The sequence below is a fragment of the Bufo gargarizans genome, chromosome 6, assembly GCF_014858855.1.
Source record: "Bufo gargarizans isolate SCDJY-AF-19 chromosome 6, ASM1485885v1, whole genome shotgun sequence".
Taxonomy (NCBI): domain Eukaryota; kingdom Metazoa; phylum Chordata; class Amphibia; order Anura; family Bufonidae; genus Bufo; species Bufo gargarizans.
In genome coordinates, this window is record NC_058085.1 from 132,470,632 (window position 1) to 132,492,838 (window position 22,207).

General features: G+C 41.9%; 1 protein-coding gene across 1 annotated transcript; it reads left to right on the forward strand.

Annotated features, from left to right (window-relative positions):
• The first annotated feature begins 3,457 nt into the window (after positions 1 to 3,457).
• SGCA (sarcoglycan alpha) lies at positions 3,458 to 21,059 on the forward strand. The gene is made up of 10 exons (XM_044297362.1): positions 3,458 to 3,560; positions 5,643 to 5,765; positions 10,153 to 10,295; positions 10,377 to 10,449; positions 11,570 to 11,768; positions 14,003 to 14,162; positions 14,526 to 14,725; positions 15,696 to 15,722; positions 18,505 to 18,728; positions 20,898 to 21,059. Exons 1-9 carry the CDS (start codon positions 3,530 to 3,532, stop codon positions 18,692 to 18,694), a joined length of 1,146 nt encoding a protein of 381 aa, XP_044153297.1. The 5' UTR covers positions 3,458 to 3,529; the 3' UTR covers positions 18,695 to 18,728; positions 20,898 to 21,059.
• The last annotated feature ends 1,148 nt before the right edge of the window (positions 21,060 to 22,207 follow it).

Sequence of the window (22,207 nt, forward strand, 5' to 3'; positions counted from 1 at the left end):
CCCATAACAGTGAGTCATCCACAGAGCCCCATAACAGTGTCATCCACAGATTCACCCATAACAGTGTCATCCATGGATTCCCCCACATCATTGTCATCCCCAGACCACCATTAGTTCAAAATCCACCAAAAGCACACCTTTTGGTTCTTATTTTCCTCCTCAAAAACCTAGGTGCGTCTTATAATTAGGTGCGTCTTAGAAAGCAAAAAATATGGTATTTTAATGTTGATTATTATGGCTTACAGCTAATGAAAACAGAAAATGGTGAAAAAGTTCAATATTGTAGACCCCTGTAGATTTCCCTCAGCAGGGGCGGATGGGTCATGTAACCTACAGGGAACTTTCTTGTTGGGCCGATGGCCAGGGGGCGGTCCGAGCCTTCTCAATGGCTGCTTGCCAGGTACATAGCAATGTGATGCTCTCAGCGTTAATTTATGCTAGGATCATCACATACTTGTGCACCTGGCCAGCTGCGGCAGGTGGTCTCCTGAATTTAGCTGTAAGTATCACTTTCCTCAGTATGGTCATAGAGCAATATTTTATGCTGCACTGTGATATTTGGTTTTGCTGCAGTGGTGTTTTGTGCCGAACCACACTGTTGTTGGTTTTGCCTACTTCTGTTCTCCCTGCCTACTTGTGGTTAGCGCTGGCCGTGCCTACTTTTGTTTCCCCTCTTTCTGTCAATTTGGACTCGTCTACACCTTGAGGCCACTTTTAGTTTTTTTTTCCAGGGCCACTTTCAGTTCTCAGACCACCCCTGTCCCTCATTTTTGTTCAAGAGGCTGCACAATCATAGGGAAAACTGCTGACTTGACAGTTGTCCAAAAGATGGTCATTGACACCCTCCACAAGGTGGGTAAACCACAAAAGGTAATTGCTAAGAAAGCTGTTCACAGAGTGCTGTATCCAAGCATATTATTAAGGTCATTCAAGAATTTGAGGGACATTCACAAAGAGTGGACTGCTTCAAGAGCCACCACACACAGATGTTTTCAGGACATGGGCTACAACTGTTTCATTCCTTGTGTCAAGCCACGCATGACCGAGAGACAATGTTAAAAGTGTCTTACCCGGGCTAAGGAGAAAATGGACTGTACTGTTGCTCAGTGGTCCAAAAGTCCTGATTTCAGATGAAAGTACATTTTGATTTTCATATGAAAATGGACGTCCCAGAGTCTGAAGGAAGAGTGGAGAGCCAAATGATGCAAGTTGTATGAGGTCTAGTGTGAAGTTTCGACAGTCATTGATATCTTGGGAAGCCATGTCATCTGCTGGTGTTGGTCCACTGTATTATATTAAATCCAAAGTCAGCGCTGCTGTCTATTAGGAAATTTTTGAGCATTTCATGCTTCCCTCTGCTGACAAGCTTTATGGAGATGCTGAGTTCACTTTCCAGCAGGACTTGGCACTTGCCCACATAAGTACAAATACCTGGTTTAATAACCACGGTATCACTGTGCTTGATTGGCCAGAAAACTCGCCTAACCTAAAATCCATAGAGAATCAATAGGGTATTGTCAAAAGGAAGATGAGAGACACCAGACCCAACAATGCAGACAAGCTGAAGACAGCCATGAAAGCAACCTGGACAGTAATTCATGCAAAAGGAGCCCCGACCGAAGTATTGACTGCATAAACTGGACATACTTTTCAGTAGGCCAATATTTCTGTGTTAAAAATAATTTCTTCATTGGTCTTATATAATATTCTAATTTGATGAGATATTGACGTTTTCATTAGCGTTAAGGTATAATCATCAACATTAAAATAAATAAAAACCTGAAATAGATCACTGTGTGTGTGTAATGGATCTTTAGAATACATGAGTTTCACATTTTGAATTGAATTACTGAAATAAATTAACTTTTTGATGATATCCTAATTTATTGAGATGCACCTGTAATACTGTGGCACTCACCACAGTATTCAACTGTATTACAGTCTTTAGGTTGATGATACCATTAGATTCAGGAGGCTCCTGTGGTTGCTGACCAGGTGCATAGGTGCCTGATTCTCCTAGCATTAATGATGAGAGCATCAGATCATTATGTATCCAGGCCATGAAGAGGGCTCAGGATGACCACCTGGGCATTGGCCCACAGGGAAATTACCCTGTAGGGTCTATAGCCAGTCCACCCCTGGGTGTGGGTCACACTTCTAAGATCCTCTTCTTCCTCAAGAACAAGGCACTGTCGTGCACCACTGGGAATAGAGAGAAGGCTGAGTCTGCTTGGTTCTTTCTGTTTAATGCTGTGGGACTTCCGAAAATAGCCAAGCGCTCTCATTCAGCTATTTTCAAAAGTCCCATAGCAGTGAATGGAAAAGAGACCTGCATGCACTGTAGGGAGACACTTATTGCAAGCTTCCCCTGTAGACTATAGCTGATCTTTGGGACTCTGACCGACCAGTCATTAGTCTGTTTTTGAGGGCACCTTCTAACAAAGATGCATTGGAAAACGGCATTTTTCAAAGCATGCTGCTCCTTTAATGGCATAAGAACCACCAAATATAGCAATCCAAGAGGACTGCAACATGTGAGGAAATATATAGCAAAACACCAAATCAAAAACGCACATATGATATGACACACAAATTTATTAATAGAACAAATGATACAACAAACAACATATCAGCAGAATAAAATAAATAGCAGCAATACATGAAGGTACTATGACAGTATTAGTTCCCCCTGGTCATTCAAGGCCGCATTGTCACATCTACATAGGGTATGCTGTGCCAGTAATGATTATACACATATCACTTAAAATCTTATATAGTGCACCTATGTACCCACCTAGCTACAAATAATATTGCACAAGTCCCATAAGTAGCAGTACCAGTATCTACTGTAACCTTACAGAGAAAAATCCCAACAGGAATTAACCTGATAAGTTGGAATTCTATCCCATATACCTTGGTAAGGACAAAACAAACACCAATGAATGATAAGTGCAAAAAGTAGCACAAGAGAGCAATACGGACCAGAGGCCAGGAGTGAACACCAACCCCGACGCGCGCTTCGCCTTGCTTCCTCTAGGGGGACTTGTGCAATATTATTTGTAGCTAGATGGATACATAGGTGCACTTTATAAGATTTTAGTGTATAATTATTACTGGCACAGCACACCCTATGTAGATGTGACAATGCGGCCTTGAGTAACCAGGGTGAACTAATACTGTCATAGTACCTTCATGTATTGATGCTAATTACTTTATTCTGTGACATGTTGTTTGTTGTATCATTTGTTCTACTAATAAATTTCCGTGTAATATCATATGTGCGCTTTTGATTCGGTGCTTTCCTTTAATGGCATGCTAGAGCGTAAAGTTACCCTGACTTTTGTAGATTTTAACTTTTTGCAGTGTAGACATCGTCTTACTAAATATTAGACAAATGGGCCTTGTGGATACTACGGCCAGGCCCAGGCATGCCACTGTCCATGTGTCACCTGCCGCCTATGTCTCTCCTCCCCTTCCAGCTGGCATTGTCACTCTTCTAAAGACTGACCCCTCCACAGTCACGGCAGATATGGCATCTTGGAGTGCGGCTCGTCTGACAGGCATGTTCTAGCTACACTGAGTGTGTGTTATTTGTGTGGCGTGTTATACTTTCTGTGTGTTTTTTCTGCTTATGTTTGCATTTCCTCTGATTTTTTCATAGCCTTCTTTAGCTTGCTTCTGAACTTCTTTAGTCCTTCAACACCCACTCCCCTCATCATTCCCTCTTTCGGTCTATCCCCTGTGTAATGTTTATCTAACCCAGTCTCAGATGTGACAGCTCTCTCTCTCTATATATATCTATGAGATAAAAATAAATTGACGCATGTGTGGGCGAATGAAAGCTTATTTATGGACTAGTTTTATTATAAATGTATTCAGTCCATCGAGTGGCAAATCCTGCTTGTGCTTATATAAACCAGAAGGTTCCATGACACCAATGGTGCAAGGTGAAATATATCAGTCTAGGTACTGAGCTATTATACAGGCCATTAAACATCTTGGTGACTTCTAATGTGCATAGAATTTACGTTCTGAAGTATCTATCTGTCTGTCTGTCTGTGTGTCTATCTATCTTTATTTGTATATTATATCTATCCATCTAATATCTATCTATCTATCTATCTATCTATCTATCTATCTGTCTACTGTGTCTAATCTTTCTATTGTCTATCTAAATAAACTGCATATTTTTGCATCTCAGGGATAAATAATTTTATACAGTAAATCATGCAAAACAGGAGATCAATCTAATCTTACAGAGAAAAATATTCTAAAATACTACCTAGTGAGGTATTTACTGGAGCTTTCCATTTTTTTTATCTATAAAATGATAGATGCTGCATTAGATAAATAGATAGATAGATATGAGATAGATAGATATGAGATAGATATGAGATAGATAGATATGAGATAGATATGAGATAGATATGAGATAGATATGAGATAGATATGAGATAGTTAGATCGATAGATAGATAGAATGGATCGCTATTAGCTTGTCCTTTTACTTCACAAGCCTTCAAGGATCTGCTACAGAGAAGCATTACCAGTCCACATTGGAGGCCACCACAATGCTTTACCTGGCTTATGATGTGTTTTAGCATGGCATGATTTCATTTAGACCAATCATGGACAGAAGTCTCAGTTTTGGTCTCGTTGGCCACAGAACCTTGATTTCATGCTCCCACATCTTTTTTCAGATTGTCTCCAAGATGTCTTATGATTCATTTCTCAGCAGCAGCAGCTTGATCTTTTCCACTTTCCAGAAACTTGTGATGGGTGAAGCACCTAAGGCAGATGTGCTCACAGTCTCTTAACTCCACTGTCAATTGCAGCATGATACTCCATCAGAGTTGTCATAGGTCACTTTCATGGGATTTTAGATATGTTGAATTGAATTAACAAAGAGACCACCTTCAGGAGTGATCCCTTACTCTGTAGATGGATGATAATGGTCAGCGTCTTCTGCCAGAGCCCTAGATTGAATTGCTAGGGGTACATTTGCTGGGGGCTACGTTTGTCAGGTTATTTAATGTCATGCATACCAATATGGTTATCAATGGAAGTGATGGAGTTAACCAACTCTGACACAGCCCCTACAAGTGTGGATCCTGTATACTGGCAGCCACAGACTCCACAGAGATACAGTAGACAGGATAGACTGGAGATAAATAGGAAAGAGTGTAATCATTTCCTTCCTTGCTTAAATCCATACAAACTCATTTGGGCAGATTTTGCACTATGTATTGTTGGAACTTTGTTTTGGTACTGTTGGACTGTACTACTACTCCCATTCTGCACTTCAGTAAAGAGAGATATTTGTTTTCTACCTCTGGCCTGACACAATATACTAGGCCACAGCTACAACATCTACTGCCTTACACCCACTCCAAAAACCACAACACCAGGGGCACCCCAACTACCATCATGCAGAACAGCCCTAACATCAGGGTGTGCCCTGAGAGATGAAAGGGTGCAGCCTCCTATCAGTGCCCTGGCGAGCGATGGTGTAACTGTGATAGACTTTTACAGCCAGAGGCACTACCACTCCGTCCTCCACTCTGGCTCCTCAGGGGCTTGCAGCATATACTATAAGTAAAATGTCATGTAAATCGATTTGACATTGCTCTCCTTCCCTCTTAGTACCTCTCTGGCTGTGTCTCCTGGGTTGTCTCTGTGATCAGAATGTCTACCCATCGGTGGGCACTTTATTTGTCCACAAGCTAGATACGGAAGATTACCAGCAGCTCTTTCTGAATAAATCTGGTGAGTCACTGATTCCTAGACTATTAACGGTGATGTCTGCTTTACAGATATCATTTCCATCTATCCTATAAGGGAATTCTAATTTAATAGGGCAGCCAAGACCCTTTTAGTCGGAGCATAGCACAGCCACAAAGAGAATCTCTTGCTGTAGAAGACTCAGCAGATCTATGGATGAAACATGGGCAGCTGCTGATTTCATTTGGAACTGTGCAATGCTTCATTTCCCCTGTGGTGGCGCTGAACACTTGCTTATGGGTTTCCATACAGATTACAGCTGATTGCTGTGGGTCTCATCAGTGGGCGTCCTCTTATCAGCTCATTGCCAGATGACCTTTTTAAGGAAAAGTGTGGACTATGCCTGTAACCACACTAGGCAGGAACACGCAGACAGTGCACCCCTCCCGCTTTCCCTGCCTACTTGCAGCGCAAGCCCTAGGCAGCAAGTCCGCAACTGGTCATCGCCAGACAGAGGGTAGTCACAAAGTCAAGCCAAAGTTATAACCAGACGGGAAGCACAGTACCAACACATGAAACCGAGAGTGGTCAAAGGCAAGTCGAGGTCAGTAGCAATAATAGTAATTCCCACGCACACAGAACCAGAAGCACAGCTAGGGAGTGTGAAGCTATCATTGGCAAAGGTGTATAGCCAGGAATGGGCTTAAATAGAGTCCCAGGATCAGAACCTGATAGGTCCATGAGTTTGTGCTCCATTAGTCAGATACAGGAATAGAACAGTTTAATAATCAAGCACTGATAGTTATCCTCCAGCACATACCTGCTGTGAAGAGAAATGAAGCATTGCTTTGTCTCTAGGGACGCTGTCATATCACAAGGGGGCGTGGCCTCGCAGGGCGTCTCTCCCGGCGTGACAGCACAGGCAAGTTTGTGACAATACCTTTAACTGAAAAAAATCTGCTTTAGATATGCTAAAAAATTGCATTATTAGCTGCAATTAGTTTACAGCAGCTTGTATTCTGTCAGGTTACAGCAGCTTGTATTCTGTCAGGTTACAGCAGCTTGTATTCTGTCAGGTTACAGTAGCTTGTATTCTGTCAGGTTACAGCAGCTTGTATCCTGTCAGGTTACAGCAGCTTTTATTCTGTCACGTTACTGCAGTTTCAGGTTACAGTAGCTTGTATTCTATTAATGGAACCATTGATTCTGTTAATGGGCCCGTTGATTTACAGACTGTCGTATATGGTGCCAGAATTCAGCTAAAATTCAGCCTAAATTAATTCTCAATCATGACTGCAGCGCTTGGCATTGGCACTCATGCTCCTCTCTCTTTGGAGTGGAATTGCCCCTCACTACCATAGTAGGTTACAAATCCAGCTATCCACCAAAGGACTAGAATCCCCCATGAGTGGCTGCTATTAGTATTGGCTCCACTATATTTCCCAGAATGCAAATTACCAGAGCAAGACTTGCTGTGAAATTTCAACCGTGAAGCCTGCAGAATTATGAATACAGCACTGGAGTATACTACAAACCTTAACTCATGACCAGTATAAGATAAGTTAAACAGCATAATATATGTTAATATTTGTAGATTATGTCCATGTATAATGTCTTAAATGGTGCATAGAGGTGGCTATATGATTTAAAGGTATACTGCCATGTCATTGTGTGGAAATAATGGGTGGAGTAAATGATTATAAGATGAACAATTCATTTAATGACAATATATTTGTAAAACAAAGTTAGGGGCTAGGGTTTAACCAGAAATTCTTTATGGTAGGATCAGCCTTCAAAAATGCCATATTTATCCTCAGTGCTGCACTGTTCATACAGAAACATCAAGATCAAACATGCGCCATCTGCTGTTCAAGCTGAAAAGTGCAAGTGGATACCTCTTGCCAGAAAGTAGATACTGTGACTACATTTGTTACTATAGTAACAGATGATTAGTGTGCTCTCAGTGCACATAGGGGGAGCTCTAGTCTCCCTAAGTCTTTACTTCTATATCACTAGAGAGAGACCTTAATGCAGGATACAGCAGATCTTCAATGCGAGAGACTGGACATCCACTTTAAGAGAACGCCATATAAATAATATTTCTTGCGCTTGGCAGCAGAAGGCATCTGTGTTGGTCCCATGTTCATACATGTCCATATTCCTGAGAGTAATTACGTTTTAATATGCAAATGAACCTCTAGGAGCAACGGGGGTGTTGCCGTTACATCTAGAGATTCTGCTCTCTGTTTGATTGACAGGCCCAGGCAGTGAAAACATGATGATGCCTGATCCTGTCAATCAAAGTGCAAAGGGCCCAGCAGTTGCAGGGAGAGCTGAGCATGTAGGTGTAATGGCAACACCCCTATTGCTCCTAGAGGCTCATTTGCATACAGTGCTGCCCATAATTATTTATACCCCTGGCAAATTTTGACTTAAAGTTACTTTTATTCAACCAGCAAGTAATTTTTGGACGGGAAATGACATAGGTGTCTCCCAAAAGATAATAAAACTATGTACAAGAGGCATTATTGTGGAAAGAAAAACATTTCTCAGCTTTTATTTACATTTGAGCAAAAAGTGTCCAGTCCAAAATTATTCATACCCTTCTCAATAAGCAATAGACAAGCCTTTATTGGCTATTACAGCAATCAAACGCTTCCTATAATTGCAGCCCAGCTTTTTGCATGTCTCCCCAGGTATTTTGCCCATTCATCTTTAGCAATGAGCTCCAAATCTTTCAGGTTGGAGGGTCTTCTTGCCATCACCCTGATCTTTAGCTCAATCCACAGATTCTCAATTGGATTCAAGTCTGAACTCTGGCTGGGCCACTCCAAAACGTTAATGTTGTTGTCTGCTAACCATTTCTTCACCACTTTTGCTGTGTGTTTTGGGTCATTGTCATGCTGAAATGTCCATTGGTGCCCAAGGCCAAGTTTCTCTGCAGACTGCCTGATGTTGTCGTTGAGAATCCTCATGTTTTGCTCTTTTTTGATGGTGCCGTTTACTGTGATTAGATTCCCTGGTCCATTGGCTGAAAAACACCCCCAAAGCATTAGGTTCCTACTACCATGTTTGACAGTGGGGATGGTGTTCTTTGGGTTTAAGGCTTCTCCTTTTCTACGCCAAATGAAGGAAACATCATTGTGACCAAACAATTCAATTTTTGTTTCATCTGACCATAACACAGAAGACCAGAAGTCTTCTTCTTTGTCCAGATGAGCTTTTGCAAAGGCCAAGCGAGCTTTTGTGTGCCTTATCTGGAGAAGTGGCGTCTTCCTTGGTCTGCATCCGTGGAACCCAGCAGTGTGCAGTGTCCGTTGGATTGTCTGCCTTGAGACATTGCCACCAGCAGAGCCCAGATTCACCAGGATGGCCTTGGTGGTGATCCTTGGATTCTTTTTCACCTCTCTAACTATCCTCCTGGCCAGCACAGGTGTCACTTTTGGCTTCCGACCACCTCCTCTGAGATTTTCCATAGTGCGGAACATCGTGTATTTTTTAATAATACTTTGCACTGTAGCCACTGGAACTTGAAAACATTTAGAAATGGCCTTGTAGCCCTTTCCTGACTTGTGAGCAGCCACAATGCGCATCAGCAGGTCCTCACTGAGCTCCTTTGTCTTAGCCATGACTGTCCACAAACCAACTGCAGAGAGTTGCTGTTTTTCACCTGTTGAGTTGATTAAAACAGCTGTTCCCAATTAATCAGGGTAATTAGGATGCTTTAGAACAGCTTGGACTATTTGGAATGATATAGAACCTTTGATTTTCCCACAGACTGTGACAGTTTGTGAAGGGTAGGAATAATTTTGGACTGGACACTTTTTGCTCAAATGTTTTTTTTCCCACAATAATGCCTGTTGTACATCGTCCTATTGTCTTTTGGGAGACACCTATGTCATTTCCCATCAAAAAAATACTTGCTGGTTGAATAAAAGTAACTTTAAAGGGGTTCTGCACTTTCATTTAACTGATGATCCATCCTCTGGATAGATCATCAGCTTCTGATCGGTGGGGGTCCGACACCCGGGACCCCCGCCGATCAGCCGTTTCTCACTGTTTACCGCCGGCCCACTGACGTCACGACTAGTATCAACTACGTGGGTGCGGCTAAGCTCTATTCAAGTGAACAGAGCTTAGCCCCGCCCACGCTAGTTGATACTAGTCGTGACGTCAGTGGGCTGGCGGCCCGACGGTAAACAGTGAGAAGGCCGCAGCGCTGCTGGAGCGCCGCTGCCTTCTCAAACAGCTGATCGGCGGGGGTCCTGGGTGTCGGACCACCGCCGATCAGAAGCTGATGATCTATCCAGAGGTCAAGTGACATTATTAATAAGAAAAGATACTATACTGCTGGCAGAGACCATTCACAGTGGTCATATAATGCCCCTACGTGATTGCATTAGTGGCATACTCCTGTATTTTGTATTAACAGGTCGACCTTACCCAGTTTCCTTTCGTGCTAATTTGGTGGGATTCCCTGACCTGCCCAGATGGTTGCGTTACACCCAGCGCTCCCCATGGCACAGTGCATATTTGTACGGATCCCCTACCAAGCCTGGGAAGCATGTCATAGAGGTACCGGAATTACGTTCATAGTGGTAGCTGCCTTCATATCTTCTAATCCTCCTGATATCTTTCTCAATAATTGTACTTCAGCTAACAGTATACAACCGGAAGACCTTTGAAACCCTTAGAGAGAAGATCATTTTCAACATTCTTTCTCCAACAGGTAATTATTGCTGAAGGAAGCAGAGATATATGCCACTGTAGGGAGAGCCATGAGCTTCAGATCTGCTTAATGAGCTGACCCCATCTGGACAATTCTTTATCTAAGTGATCACACGCTGGTCCTCAGTTGACTGTAATGGGTCAGGCTGTTGAAATTCTGCCAGACCTCCTTTTTGTCCTGCAGCAACCCCACAGGAAAAATCTGGTATTACATGGTGTCAATTTAAATGAATGCATGACCATCTAAAATATGGTTTCACAGATTTTTTTAAAAAGTGGCAGCTGCTCTTTGTAATGGCTCTCTAATCTCGCTAGTGACCAGAAAATCCATCTGCCCTTAGGCCATGTGGATTGAATTGTCCTTGTGCCTGCTGAAGTTCAAAGTGAAGGAGACTCTATAGTGACTACTTAACAAAGGCAGGGATGACTAAAGTTGTTTGGTGCAAGAGCCCTGCGTACAGCGGACCAGATCTCATCTTCCTAGATCCTTCTGATTATGACTCTGTGAATGGTGATATGTAGTTTAGCTTAGTTTTTGGGTGGAGATGTTCTTTGAAGAGCCAAAGTGTATATTCCAAAGTTGAATGGTTTTAAAAAACAAAAAAACAATACCTTCTTATAAATACTTTCACTGCCATCATGACTCAAGATAGAGCATCGATTTAATATTCTGCTCCCCAGCAGGAGCTTTCAGCTGTGCTCACTGTCGCCCCCTGCTGAGTAATTCACATGTTTTAAACTACTAGAGGTGATTACACTAAATACTGAAATATTGCCTCATATGAACAAAAAGGGGTTGAAATTAGGAAAATGGCTTTTCATGTTTGAATGGAATTACTAATAACATATTTTCCTGACCTCCACCACTCGATGTGACATCTACTATTGACCCTCGCACCATTGTCTTGTTCTTTACTTCTCCAATATTAAAGGGGTCATGCCATGACTGATACAAATAATGAACATCATATAGTACCTGACAACCTCTTTCTAACAAAGCTAGAGCCAGCCCTGTACCTCACATGGGCCCAGAGCTCCCCCATCCACTATCCAGGTGATGGTTTGAACAGAAGTAGAATATTTTCCTTTAATGTTTTAACTTCACAATTGTCCTCCTTAAGATGTGCCACCACTGTATGAAGCCGAATTTTTGATTGACAATGTGGATGTGGAAGAGATGCTCCCGCCAGAGGCCAGGCACAACTTTCAGGTCCCTCTGCAGGAACTTTGGAATACTCAGAGACTCTCTGTCATTAATGTCACCTCCGCGCTGGACAAAGGAGGTAGAGTGCCGCTGCCCCTGCCCGGACTAAAAGAGGGGTATGTATAGAAAGCGACAGCTCATCATAAATGTCATCTTGGGTGGACATCAAGATGTCCAGGAAGCTGAGATATGTGGAGTTTTCTATCAGAATTTTTGCCCCTTCATCTTGCAGTGTATATAATAACTGTTCACCTGTTCTATAGTGTGAGGACCTGACAAACAGTTCCTCATATCTCAGCTTCCTAGACACCAAATATACTGTTGAAAAAAAAAAAAAATGCCTATGAAGTTTAACCCTTCATTCATTGGTAGAGGGATATTGGGATTACCTGAAGTTACACCCGGAATAAGGCTATAAAAGGGTATTCTGAATTAACCAAGTGTAAGGGCCCTTTCACAGGGGCTGAGGATGGGGCCAATTATGAAGAATGAATGTCCATATGAGAGCTCATTCCAGGTAATTGGCCCATGTAACTGTACTGCTGATCACCAGACAAATGAGCAGAACACTTGTTTCTCATGTGAATGTAACCTTCGTGCGGCACCTAAGATGGGTGGTAGCACATCGCCCTGTGTTATCCTCGTGCTGGAGGTGGGCATTAGAGTTTTGTTGTCACTTTCCATGATTTCCGTTGACAACAGGGATGTAGTTGTAGAAGTAGCGGTCACACCTGATTCCTACGGCCCTAAGATCCCTCTCTGATATAGGCAGACACTAGCTTTACAAATGGAACCCGGTAGTTGCAGGCTCTGTTACAAATTTTGGATTCCTTGCGATTCTGACAGGAAAAAAGTTGTTACATGTTCTACCCGATGCCGTATGTACACAGGCATTCTCCTTCCCCTATATATGAGAGATAGCTGATGATATCCAACCCTAAAAAAAAGAGAAGGTGGTCATCTACTAGCAACCATGGCAGCGCCGATTGTAGAAGGCAGAGTATACGGTAGGTGGGATTCTGAGAAATATTCCAAAAATAAGGCCATAATTAATGTACTGTATATTAGTTTAAAATCGCTATAAATCATGAATCAGCGGCGCCACCTAGAGTACTCTAAAAGCCAAAACATTTTAAGACTGTTAGGTCAATGGTTTCCATCCAGTGGCTCTCCAGCTGCTCCAACACTACAGCTGAAGGCCGTCGGGGCATGCTGGGAGTTGTAGTGTTGCCTCAGGTTGGAGACCAATCCTCTTTACCAAACAGCAGAGGTTCTACGTCCTCAAACATCCGTTTAATCCTGCAACATCTGTGCGGTATTAATGTTCCCGCTCCTTCCCAGAAAGTAATCCTATGCTGCATTAACGGTCATTAATGTCATTGCCATCGACATCAGTCCACACTCCTTTTATTTTACCAAGCGTTTAATTACACTGAGGGTAATGCTGGGAATGCCAAAGAGAATTCAGAAAGTGATAATTAAAACTGAAATACAGTATAAGCCCTTAAAGGGATATGTCCAACTCACCTCATTATGGCATTCCCACAGGACTGGATCCACAAGTGATTCTGTAGGTGCAGGTTCCAACTCTGGGACCCGCACATATCTGAAGTCCCCAGTCCACCGACTTGCCTGGTGAAGGGGTCGCTGGCTGCCACTGTTGGATGGAGAATGAATGTAGAGGTGGCTGCTCATGTGTGCAGCTCTTTCCATTCAGGTATATGGGAGTTACGGATGTAGCTGAGCTATGCTACGGATGTAGCTGAGCTATGCTAAACTCCAATAGAAGAGGCCACCTCAATTTATCTGTTCGGAAGACATGTGGGACACGCACTTATCACACATAAGTGGCTATGCCCCATGCATGTGTGACTTGGAAACACCCAGGGTCAGATTGTCCATAGACCTTACAGGTACCTTAGAACCGAACCTGAGTTCGGGAAATGGTTTATTACAGTAGAAATTATTTATGAAGTTATTGCGCAAAGTCTAGTGAGATTTCGTGAAGCAATAACTTCAGCTCATCGGAGCCAATACATTTTAATACTGTACGGAGCGCCTGCTCCGTACAGTATTAGAACAAAGTTTCATCCGAAGTCGATTCGCTCATATCTTCCCACCACTCAAACATTGATGAAAACACAATGGGGTCATTTATCAAACTGGTGTAAAGTAGAATTGGCTCAGTTGCCCATAGCAACCAATCAGATTCCAACTTTCATTTTCCAAATGAGCTGTGAAAAATGAAAGGTGGAATCTGATTGGTTGCTATGGGCAACTGAGCCAGTTCTACTTTACACCAGTTTGTTAAATCTTCCTCTATGATGGCTAACTACTTCTTTCTTTACAGGGTGTTTGTAAAGGTGGGATCTGTTGTCCCCTTCCCAGAGTGTCTTTATGAGACCCAAAAGCCGCAGATCCGGCAGCAGTGCAAAGAAGCAAAGAGACCAGTGTTATGTTCTGAGCTATTGTCAAATGACTTCAGAATAGACTGGTGCAATGTGACCTTGGTGAGTAACAGGTGTAGTACTGGCGATGGCCACCAGGTGGCATAGAATCACACAATCGTACAGTAAAAGGTTCACCGCATGGATGTTTTTTTGTAAGAGGTTGCTTTTTTTATGTAGATATTTGCTATGAGGCAGAATTAATTCTTATTATTCATGATGAAAAGGAATATTTGAACAACATAGAAAATTCCTTTAATCCAGCATCAGTCCAGCAATTCCAGCAGTTGTAACTAGTTATAAAAGGTCTCTAATTTAAAAGCATAAAGATAGTAGAAGTTAATGTAAAGCATTCTTGTAGGTTTGATAATCCAGAAGCTGGAATATCATCTGAGTAACTTTGAATTTGTGCTGGTCATGTCACAGGTCGATGAGTCAGAATCCTCTCCTACTCCTCTTAGTTTTGAACCCCTAGAATGGGATGAAGAGTTTAAGCCTCCTTCTGATGAATTGGGTGAAACGGACTACTTCCCAGATTACCTGCTGACTATGTTACTCCCCATTCTCGTCGCCTTCCTTCTGTGCGCCCTGCTGTCCTATATCATGTGCTGCCGCAGGGAAGGGGTGTAAGTACCGAGAAACACAATGCAATGGTTATGTGCAGTTGATCAAAGTGAATTGGGACAATGTTCTAAAAGGGTTTGGCCATTCCTAATAAAATAAACTAAGAATGTGTGAGCGGGTAATGACACCTCTGTTCTTAGGATGAGCGATAACATGAATTAATTCCACCATGAGTGATCACTGAAGTCCAGTTGTCTGGGCTGTTCAGGAAAAAACATTTAGCATCAACCATAATTTGCCATTCCCCATATCACTCTGCAGAACACAGTGGTGGAGAGCATCTCTGACATCGAGAATCTGAGATTAGGACACTGAGGAGACATTGTTACTTCACGGAAGAGGTAGTGCCTGGATCACAGTGGAGACACAGAGTAGTCCTGGAAAAAGTGAAGAGAGTAGTAAATGATGGTAGGGAATAGGAATCATGATAATTATTGTGGTGGTAGGGATGTTGACAGGGTTGCCAACCAGAACTGACCTTTTCTCTGGACAACGTATCCCAAAATCACAGACGGACAATATTTTTTGCAGACAAATTAGAAAACCATAATGAATGATTAAGATTATAAGTAATACACATCTATAGCTCAATGTACTAATAAGAACTCATTACCAGTATTTTCTGTGAGCTGTAAAATGATTGTAATTTACCATTAAAATAATCTAGTCAGGTCCCACCAACCTCAAAAAAATCATGGACACATCTATTTTTTTCACGGACACAGGAAGTTGCCTATTTTTACGAACTGTCCAGAAATTTCTGGACAGTTGGCAACCCTGGATGTTGATCATTCATGAGATGTTAGGCCTCATGATGATCACAATGTTCTGGGGATCATCATATTATAACAGACGTATCACAGTGGTCACTAATGGGTGCTGGGTATCATGATTATGATTATTATTGCATTTTATATCTCTTTAATTGCATTGAAATGTAATCTTTATTTTTATTTTATTTTTTTGTTAAAGGGAAAAGAGAGATGCAGAGACATCTGAGTAAGTGCCAGAACTTTTGTCTTCTTCCTTAAAGAGGACCTTTCACCGCTTCTGACATGTCTGTTTTAATAGCTCCATGCATTCCACATGTAATAACCATTCTGGAGCATCTGTTCTTATGTCTCTATGTTGTGCCATTCCTTTATTATTTCTACTAGAAGTTATGAATTAAATGCTATTAGCCTTCAGTAAGAGCACAGAGGGGAGGTAACTGCAGTGACCAGGAACGGGTAGACAATTAGTTTGTAGTTTTGTTTGTGATGCCAATTGCAGCGCACACAGGGTACTATCACAGGGTACTATCACAGGGCCCTCCCAAGGTGTTATAACGCACGTCCCAGGTTAGGAATGCCAGAGTAGTGTAGTGGCCTCTAATGTCTCTGTAGGTGGTGATAATTGTGTAAACGGTGTCTCCTACCTGGGTACGGCTGGACTCCTGGCTCCTGGCTCACATGCAATAAATTTGCTGCACAAATTGATGTCCAGACCTTTAGGGGAAGTTCAAACTTGTCTTTACTGAAGATAACTTTCATCCAAGCAATGTACAGCTTTGGTCTTAGGTCCCAGAAGGTTTTGGCAATGGTTGGCTGGAATGAATCTTCTGCCCTATAAATCAGGAGCTTGCAGGAAAAGATGTCTGCTTGTTAGCTCTATAACTGTGGCAGGAATTTAGCTTCTGCACTTCTCTTTATATTCTGCTATATGGGGACTGACTCGCTGAGGAGGAATATGGCTTCTCCTAGGTCTCTGAACTTTACTCACAGATAGGCTAACAGGGAATGCTTTCGTCCTGGAATTCTGGAGATTGTCTGCTTGCTTGTCATCCAGCTGAGGCTGCAGGGCTCAGGCTGGGTATTATGATCAATGTCTCAGCCGAGACAAGATCCTGGCTTTCTTCCTTATGCAGGGACTCCTGAAGGCTATCACACAGCCTTCTCCAACAGGGGTGGCTGGCACACTCTGACTCTTACTTCCTTCTCCACCCAAGGTGTAGGATGTGGGGACAGTCCACATCTCCACAGAGGGGGAGCTAGGCTGGAATAATTCATTCCAGCTTAGATGTACTAAACTGAAACTAATTCCTTACCAATCCATTCCTGCCACCTGCTGGTGAACATGGAAAATTACAAGGAAATTTACATTTAGCATAGTTTTAAATGCACAGTTGTGAAGACATGAGAAAAATAATATCTGATGACAAATGTAAAGGCTCTTAACAGATAGTATCGGGGTAGAGAAGTGTAGTAACACAACTCTGGGGTGTTACATAACCAGTTGGGGGTGTGCACCTGCACAGACTGAAAATGGCAGTACTGATTGGATAGAGTGAGTCTGTGCAGGTACACCCCCTGCAATTGGTTACCTCCCCTCTGTACCCTTACTGAAGGCTAATAGCAATTCATTCATAGCTTATAGTAGAAATAATAAAGGAATGGAGCAACATAGAGCCATAAGACTAGATGTTTCAGAACTGTTATTACATGGGGAATGCATTTAGCAATTAAAATAAGCAGTCAGGAGTGGTGAAAGGTCTTCTGTAATATCTCTATTCTCATAATACTAAAATTGTACAGCATAGTATTTTGCCATAACCTTAAAGCGAGCCTCCTGTTCAAGAAGAAGAAGAAAAATCACATTAATTGGGGAACGAACAGGGCACATACATGCTCCCCTCATTTTTATCTTTTTAGTTGCAGATCTGCTAATTCTCAAGCTCCTCTTCTGTCATCCAAGATGGCCTCGCTGCTTATTAGAGTACTTGGTTTATACTATGAATTGAGTAGCCCAAGACACTTCCTGCTGCACTTGGATTGGCCAGCACTGCCAGTAGGAAGTGTTATAGACTACTGATGCACATTGTGGAAGAGTGTGTGTGGAAGAGTTACAGCCATTTTGAATTGCAGAAGAGAAGCCTGAGAATTAGCGTGTCAAAAAAATAAGAAAAAAATCACTAGATAAGTGTTATGTTTGTTGCCCAGTTAATATGAATTTTTTTTCTTGAACCAGATCTCCAAATACCCTGCAGTGTAGTGATAGCTACGAGCCTAATTGAACGGCTCCACCTTTGATTACCATTGTCTTCGTGATCATCAAATATAAAAACTGGTGTATTTCTTTTTTATGATTTTCTTTATATTTTAGTTCCTTTTTGTAGTGTAGAAAACATTTTGTACTTCTTCCTGGACACTGTCAACAGGCAGAGTAGCTGCTGCTGACAGGTCACATTACTGTTATTAAAGGGTACTTAAAAACCCTTATTGGATGATACCTGCAAGTAATTAGCTTGCTAGGCAGATCCCAAATAAATTTGGGTAACTAAGGGGGTCATAGCTGGGCTTTCCTTCACTTGTGGCAAAGGTAATGCTTTCTGCCCTAGCCATGTATTTTGATACCCTGGCCAGGGCATCATGGTTTGTTGATAATATCCCAGAAACCAACACCCAGGACACATGCTCCTTCAGATACCCTTGCTGTTCCCCTGTTACTTAGAACCAGACTCCTATACTTGGTGCCCGATATCGCTTTGGTGGGTGTTGGTCCATGGCATTAGAGCTGGAAATATTTTTGCATGGGGTGTGTGGGAGTGGGTAGAGAACTGACAGAGGAGACTCTTTCTCCTTAACAGAGATTTTCTTTAATCCTACCCTGATGGCTTGTTACATACCAATGTTCATCAATGGTAGCACTTTTTATGGCACCACTAATCATCTGTGTCCATAGTGTGGTATCTAGTTTCTTACCACAGTATTGTTTATCATGTGAGATTGATTGTGTTTCACAGACTCCAGCTAGTTCACCAACAGTCAATATTCTCCAATACGGAAGAGCTTCGGCATATGGCTTCCAACAGGGATGTTCCTCGACCCCTTTCAACGCTGCCAATGTTCAATATCCGTACTGGACAGAGGACCTCCCCAATGGACTTGTCAGGCGATAGTGCTCATGTACCTCTCATACTGTCTCAGCAGTGAATGTCCTCCAGATCCTGTACAATTTCTCAACAAGGTATGTAGAGGATGACAACAATCCTAAGTGTGTGAGTGCATTGTATACCATATATACAGGTCAATGAAATATGAATGCACAATAATATGACAAAATGGAAATCTGATCCCTGCAAATATATTCATGCGCCTCAATATAACTGTGACCCAAAACTCATCATTATTATTGGTGGCCTGGGTCTGTGGATATGACCTGGACCTGTGGCTAGTTGAGCTTTAATTTGGTTATAAATCTTAGAGTTTCGAAGATCATTCAGAAGAGGCCAGATGGGAGCTGGAGACTAAGATGGCGCAAACATCTTGATAAAAAAAACATTAAATATTTTTAAGCCCAAAATATATGTAAATCAAAGGTGTCCATATCATTTAAGGGTTGTGGGTTTGCCATGGGAGAAAGTGGTTTGTTCGTCTGGCCTCCCATTGCCGACTGAGCGACGGGAGGTTTCCACTACTCCAAGCTGCCACCCAGTCAGAGGCACAGCAGCCTACACCCCACCCCTTCTCCAAAGCTATAGTTTAACCAGTAGCACTGGTCGATGGTGACATATTAGATGCCCCTGGCACAAAATATTTTTTAGTGGGGTAATTGTGGCATGGAGCAAAGTAGGCTACACAAAAAGGAGGAAATCATGACCAATGCTGCAAATGATATATTTTTTTCTTAGTTTTAGCATCCATGTATAGGACAACTAAGGGGGGGGTTCACATCAGAGTTATGGATTCTGTTATGGCTTTCCGTTATAACATGGTTATAACAGAAAATAACGAAATTCATAAGATGAAAGTCAAAACGGAAGCCTTTAAGAGGCATTCTGTTTTGATCCTTCATAATACAAGTCTATGGGAATCATAACGGATCTGTCTGGTTCCCTTTATGCAAGACAGGACTTTTTTTTCCGTTATGCATAACGGAAACGGGACGGATCCGTTATGATCCCCATAGACTTCTGTTATGACAGAAAGCAAAACGGAATGCCTTTTACAGGCTTCCGTTTTGCATTCCGTCATAATACAAGTCTATGGGCAGCATAACGGATTCGTCCCGTTTCCATTATGCAGGACTGGACACCTGGAAACCAGGACAGATCCGTTATGCTGCCCATAGACATAGAGTATTATGACGGATCAAAACGGAATGCCTTTTAAAGGTTTCTGTTTTGACTTCCGTCTTATGGATTCCATTATTTTCCGTTATAACCATGTTATAATGGAAAGCCATAACAGAATCCATAACGCTAATGTGAACCCACCCTAAGGCTACTTTCACACTAGCGTTACTGGATCCGGCAGGGTACAGCAAAAACGCTTCCGTTACTGATAATACAACCATCTGCATCCGTTATGAACAGATCCGGTCGTATTATCTTTAACATAGCCAAGACGGATCCGTCATGAACACCACTGAAAGTCAATGGAGGACGAATCCGTTTTCTATTGTAGCAATTGACTTGCATTGGGGGTCATGCCGGATCCGTCTTGCTCCGCATCCCAGGATGGAAAGCAAACTACAACATGTTGCGGTTTGCTCTCTGGTTTGGGAATGCAACTAAACGGAACGAAATGCATTTTGGAGCACTCCATTCTGTTCAGTTTTGTCGCCATTGACAATGAATAGGGACAAAACTGAAGCGTTTTTTTTTCTGGTGATGGATCTCAATACCGGAAAACTAAAATGCTAATGTAAAAGTAGCCTAAGCTCGTCTTCTAATAATGTGAACATCCTGACAACCTTTGTAATGGTATCTGAATTTTCATTTTAAAACAGATAGTCTGTTGTTGGGGATTTATACCTCAGTCTGTGTGTACCTGGTGAGGATCGGTATATGTCTAGGCAACAACTCAAGAACCCAACCAAAGCTACTGAACTCACCATGGATCCTCTATATAGACTTGAGGACCTCTGAAGGAAGAGGAAGGTCACATTTTCAAGTTTAAATCAAGTTTTTATATTAAACATATTTTAATGTTTTTTTTTCTGATGATCATTTTTTATCTAATTTTTCATGTCAATATCTATATTACAATGGCCACTGCTGACACTACCTTATCTCAGTTTTGAGCAGTCATCTCATTATCATCACAGGCAGGATTACAATGACAGACAATATATATAACACAGGATACCCCTGCTGCAATTTTTATAAGCTTTATGTGTCTTATTTTTTCCTAGGAAATGAAGTTGTCTGGTAAATGGAGGTCTGACGGCTTCTTTGTGGCACTGGAAAGGATCCTGAAAACTGTGTTTTTACTACTGTAGTGTATGTGGTATGAATGCAGTCAATAGTTACAAAAGTAAGCTACTAAATAAAGAAACCATTTTCAGAATATACTATCTACTGGTTAATTACTTTTCTTGAAAGGAAGAGGTATGGCTAAGAAACAGCTAAAAAGGACTTTAACTATTTGACAAAGAGAACATCTCAAAGAGTTTTAGGGGTCATTCATACAGTTAAAGGGAATCTGTCACCGCAATCTTGTACTATAATCTGCAGTAATAAAGGAGTAGTACCACACATAAGGAGTCCAAATCATTGGACTTTTAAATTTTCCTACTGCCCCCTGCTCCCCTGCTGTGTTCACTCAAAGCTGCATTGAAATACACAGTCAGGACTGTGTGCTGTGCTAACGCGAGGGAGAGGACTCCTGTGGGCATGCACGGCAGTCCTGACAATGTATTGTAATGCAGCTTTGAGCACAAGCACAACGGTGGGGGACGGGGGCAGGGAGGATGAGTAGGCCAATACAAAATAGTGATCTAGAGTCCTTATCTGCAGTACTGCTCATGTATTACTGCAGATAATAGTCCAAAATATAGGTGACAGATTCCCTTTAAACCCTACTCCAAGTTACTGTCAGTAAATATGAATATCAAGGTACTACATTATTTGCACATATATATCAAAAGATACTGCTTCCCCATGGATGACTATAGGCACCTGTATAGTATTATATTTGTTTTGATTATAAGATACAGCCACTTAAAGTAGAACTCCCGCAAAAAAATTGTATTCTCTGACCTGTTAGAAAGGTAAATGATGTAATCTGTAGTAATATTCTCACCAGTGTCTGTATTTGTGAGTTATAACCTACCTTCTGATCTTCAGCTGTGTCATGTGACCGACACTCCAACTGACATAGGACAGGAAGTCAGTTAGTTCTCTATTCATTCCTATGAGACTGACATTGAGGCTTTAATAGGAATACATAGAGAAACTGACTTCCTGTCCATACATAAGATGCTGTGTCATTTGGAGAGGCTGATTGGTGGTCACATGACACATGTGAGAAGCAGAAGGGAGGTTATAACTCACAAATACAGCCATGGGAACAAAATTACATTCATTATAGATTACTTCACGTACCTTTCTAGCAGGTCAGAGAATCATTTTTTTTGTGGGAGTTATTCTTTAACATTGTAGGTAAAATTGATACACTGTGTTTTGTCTAGTGCAGAGCCCTAAAGGAGTATTTTGGTTTTAA

Excerpts from the sequence above, each read along its gene's own strand:
- SGCA (XM_044297362.1), top strand. The coding sequence starts at position 3,530 with ATGGCATCTTGGAGTGCGGCTCGTCTGACAG. Across the intron at positions 3,561-5,642 it reads GAGTGCGGCTCGTCTGACAG|TACCTCTCTGGCTGTGTCTC; the intron begins GCATGTTCTAGC and ends CTTCCCTCTTAG. Across the intron at positions 14,726-15,695 it reads TGCTGCCGCAGGGAAGGGGT|GGAAAAGAGAGATGCAGAGA; the intron begins GTAAGTACCGAG and ends TTTTTGTTAAAG.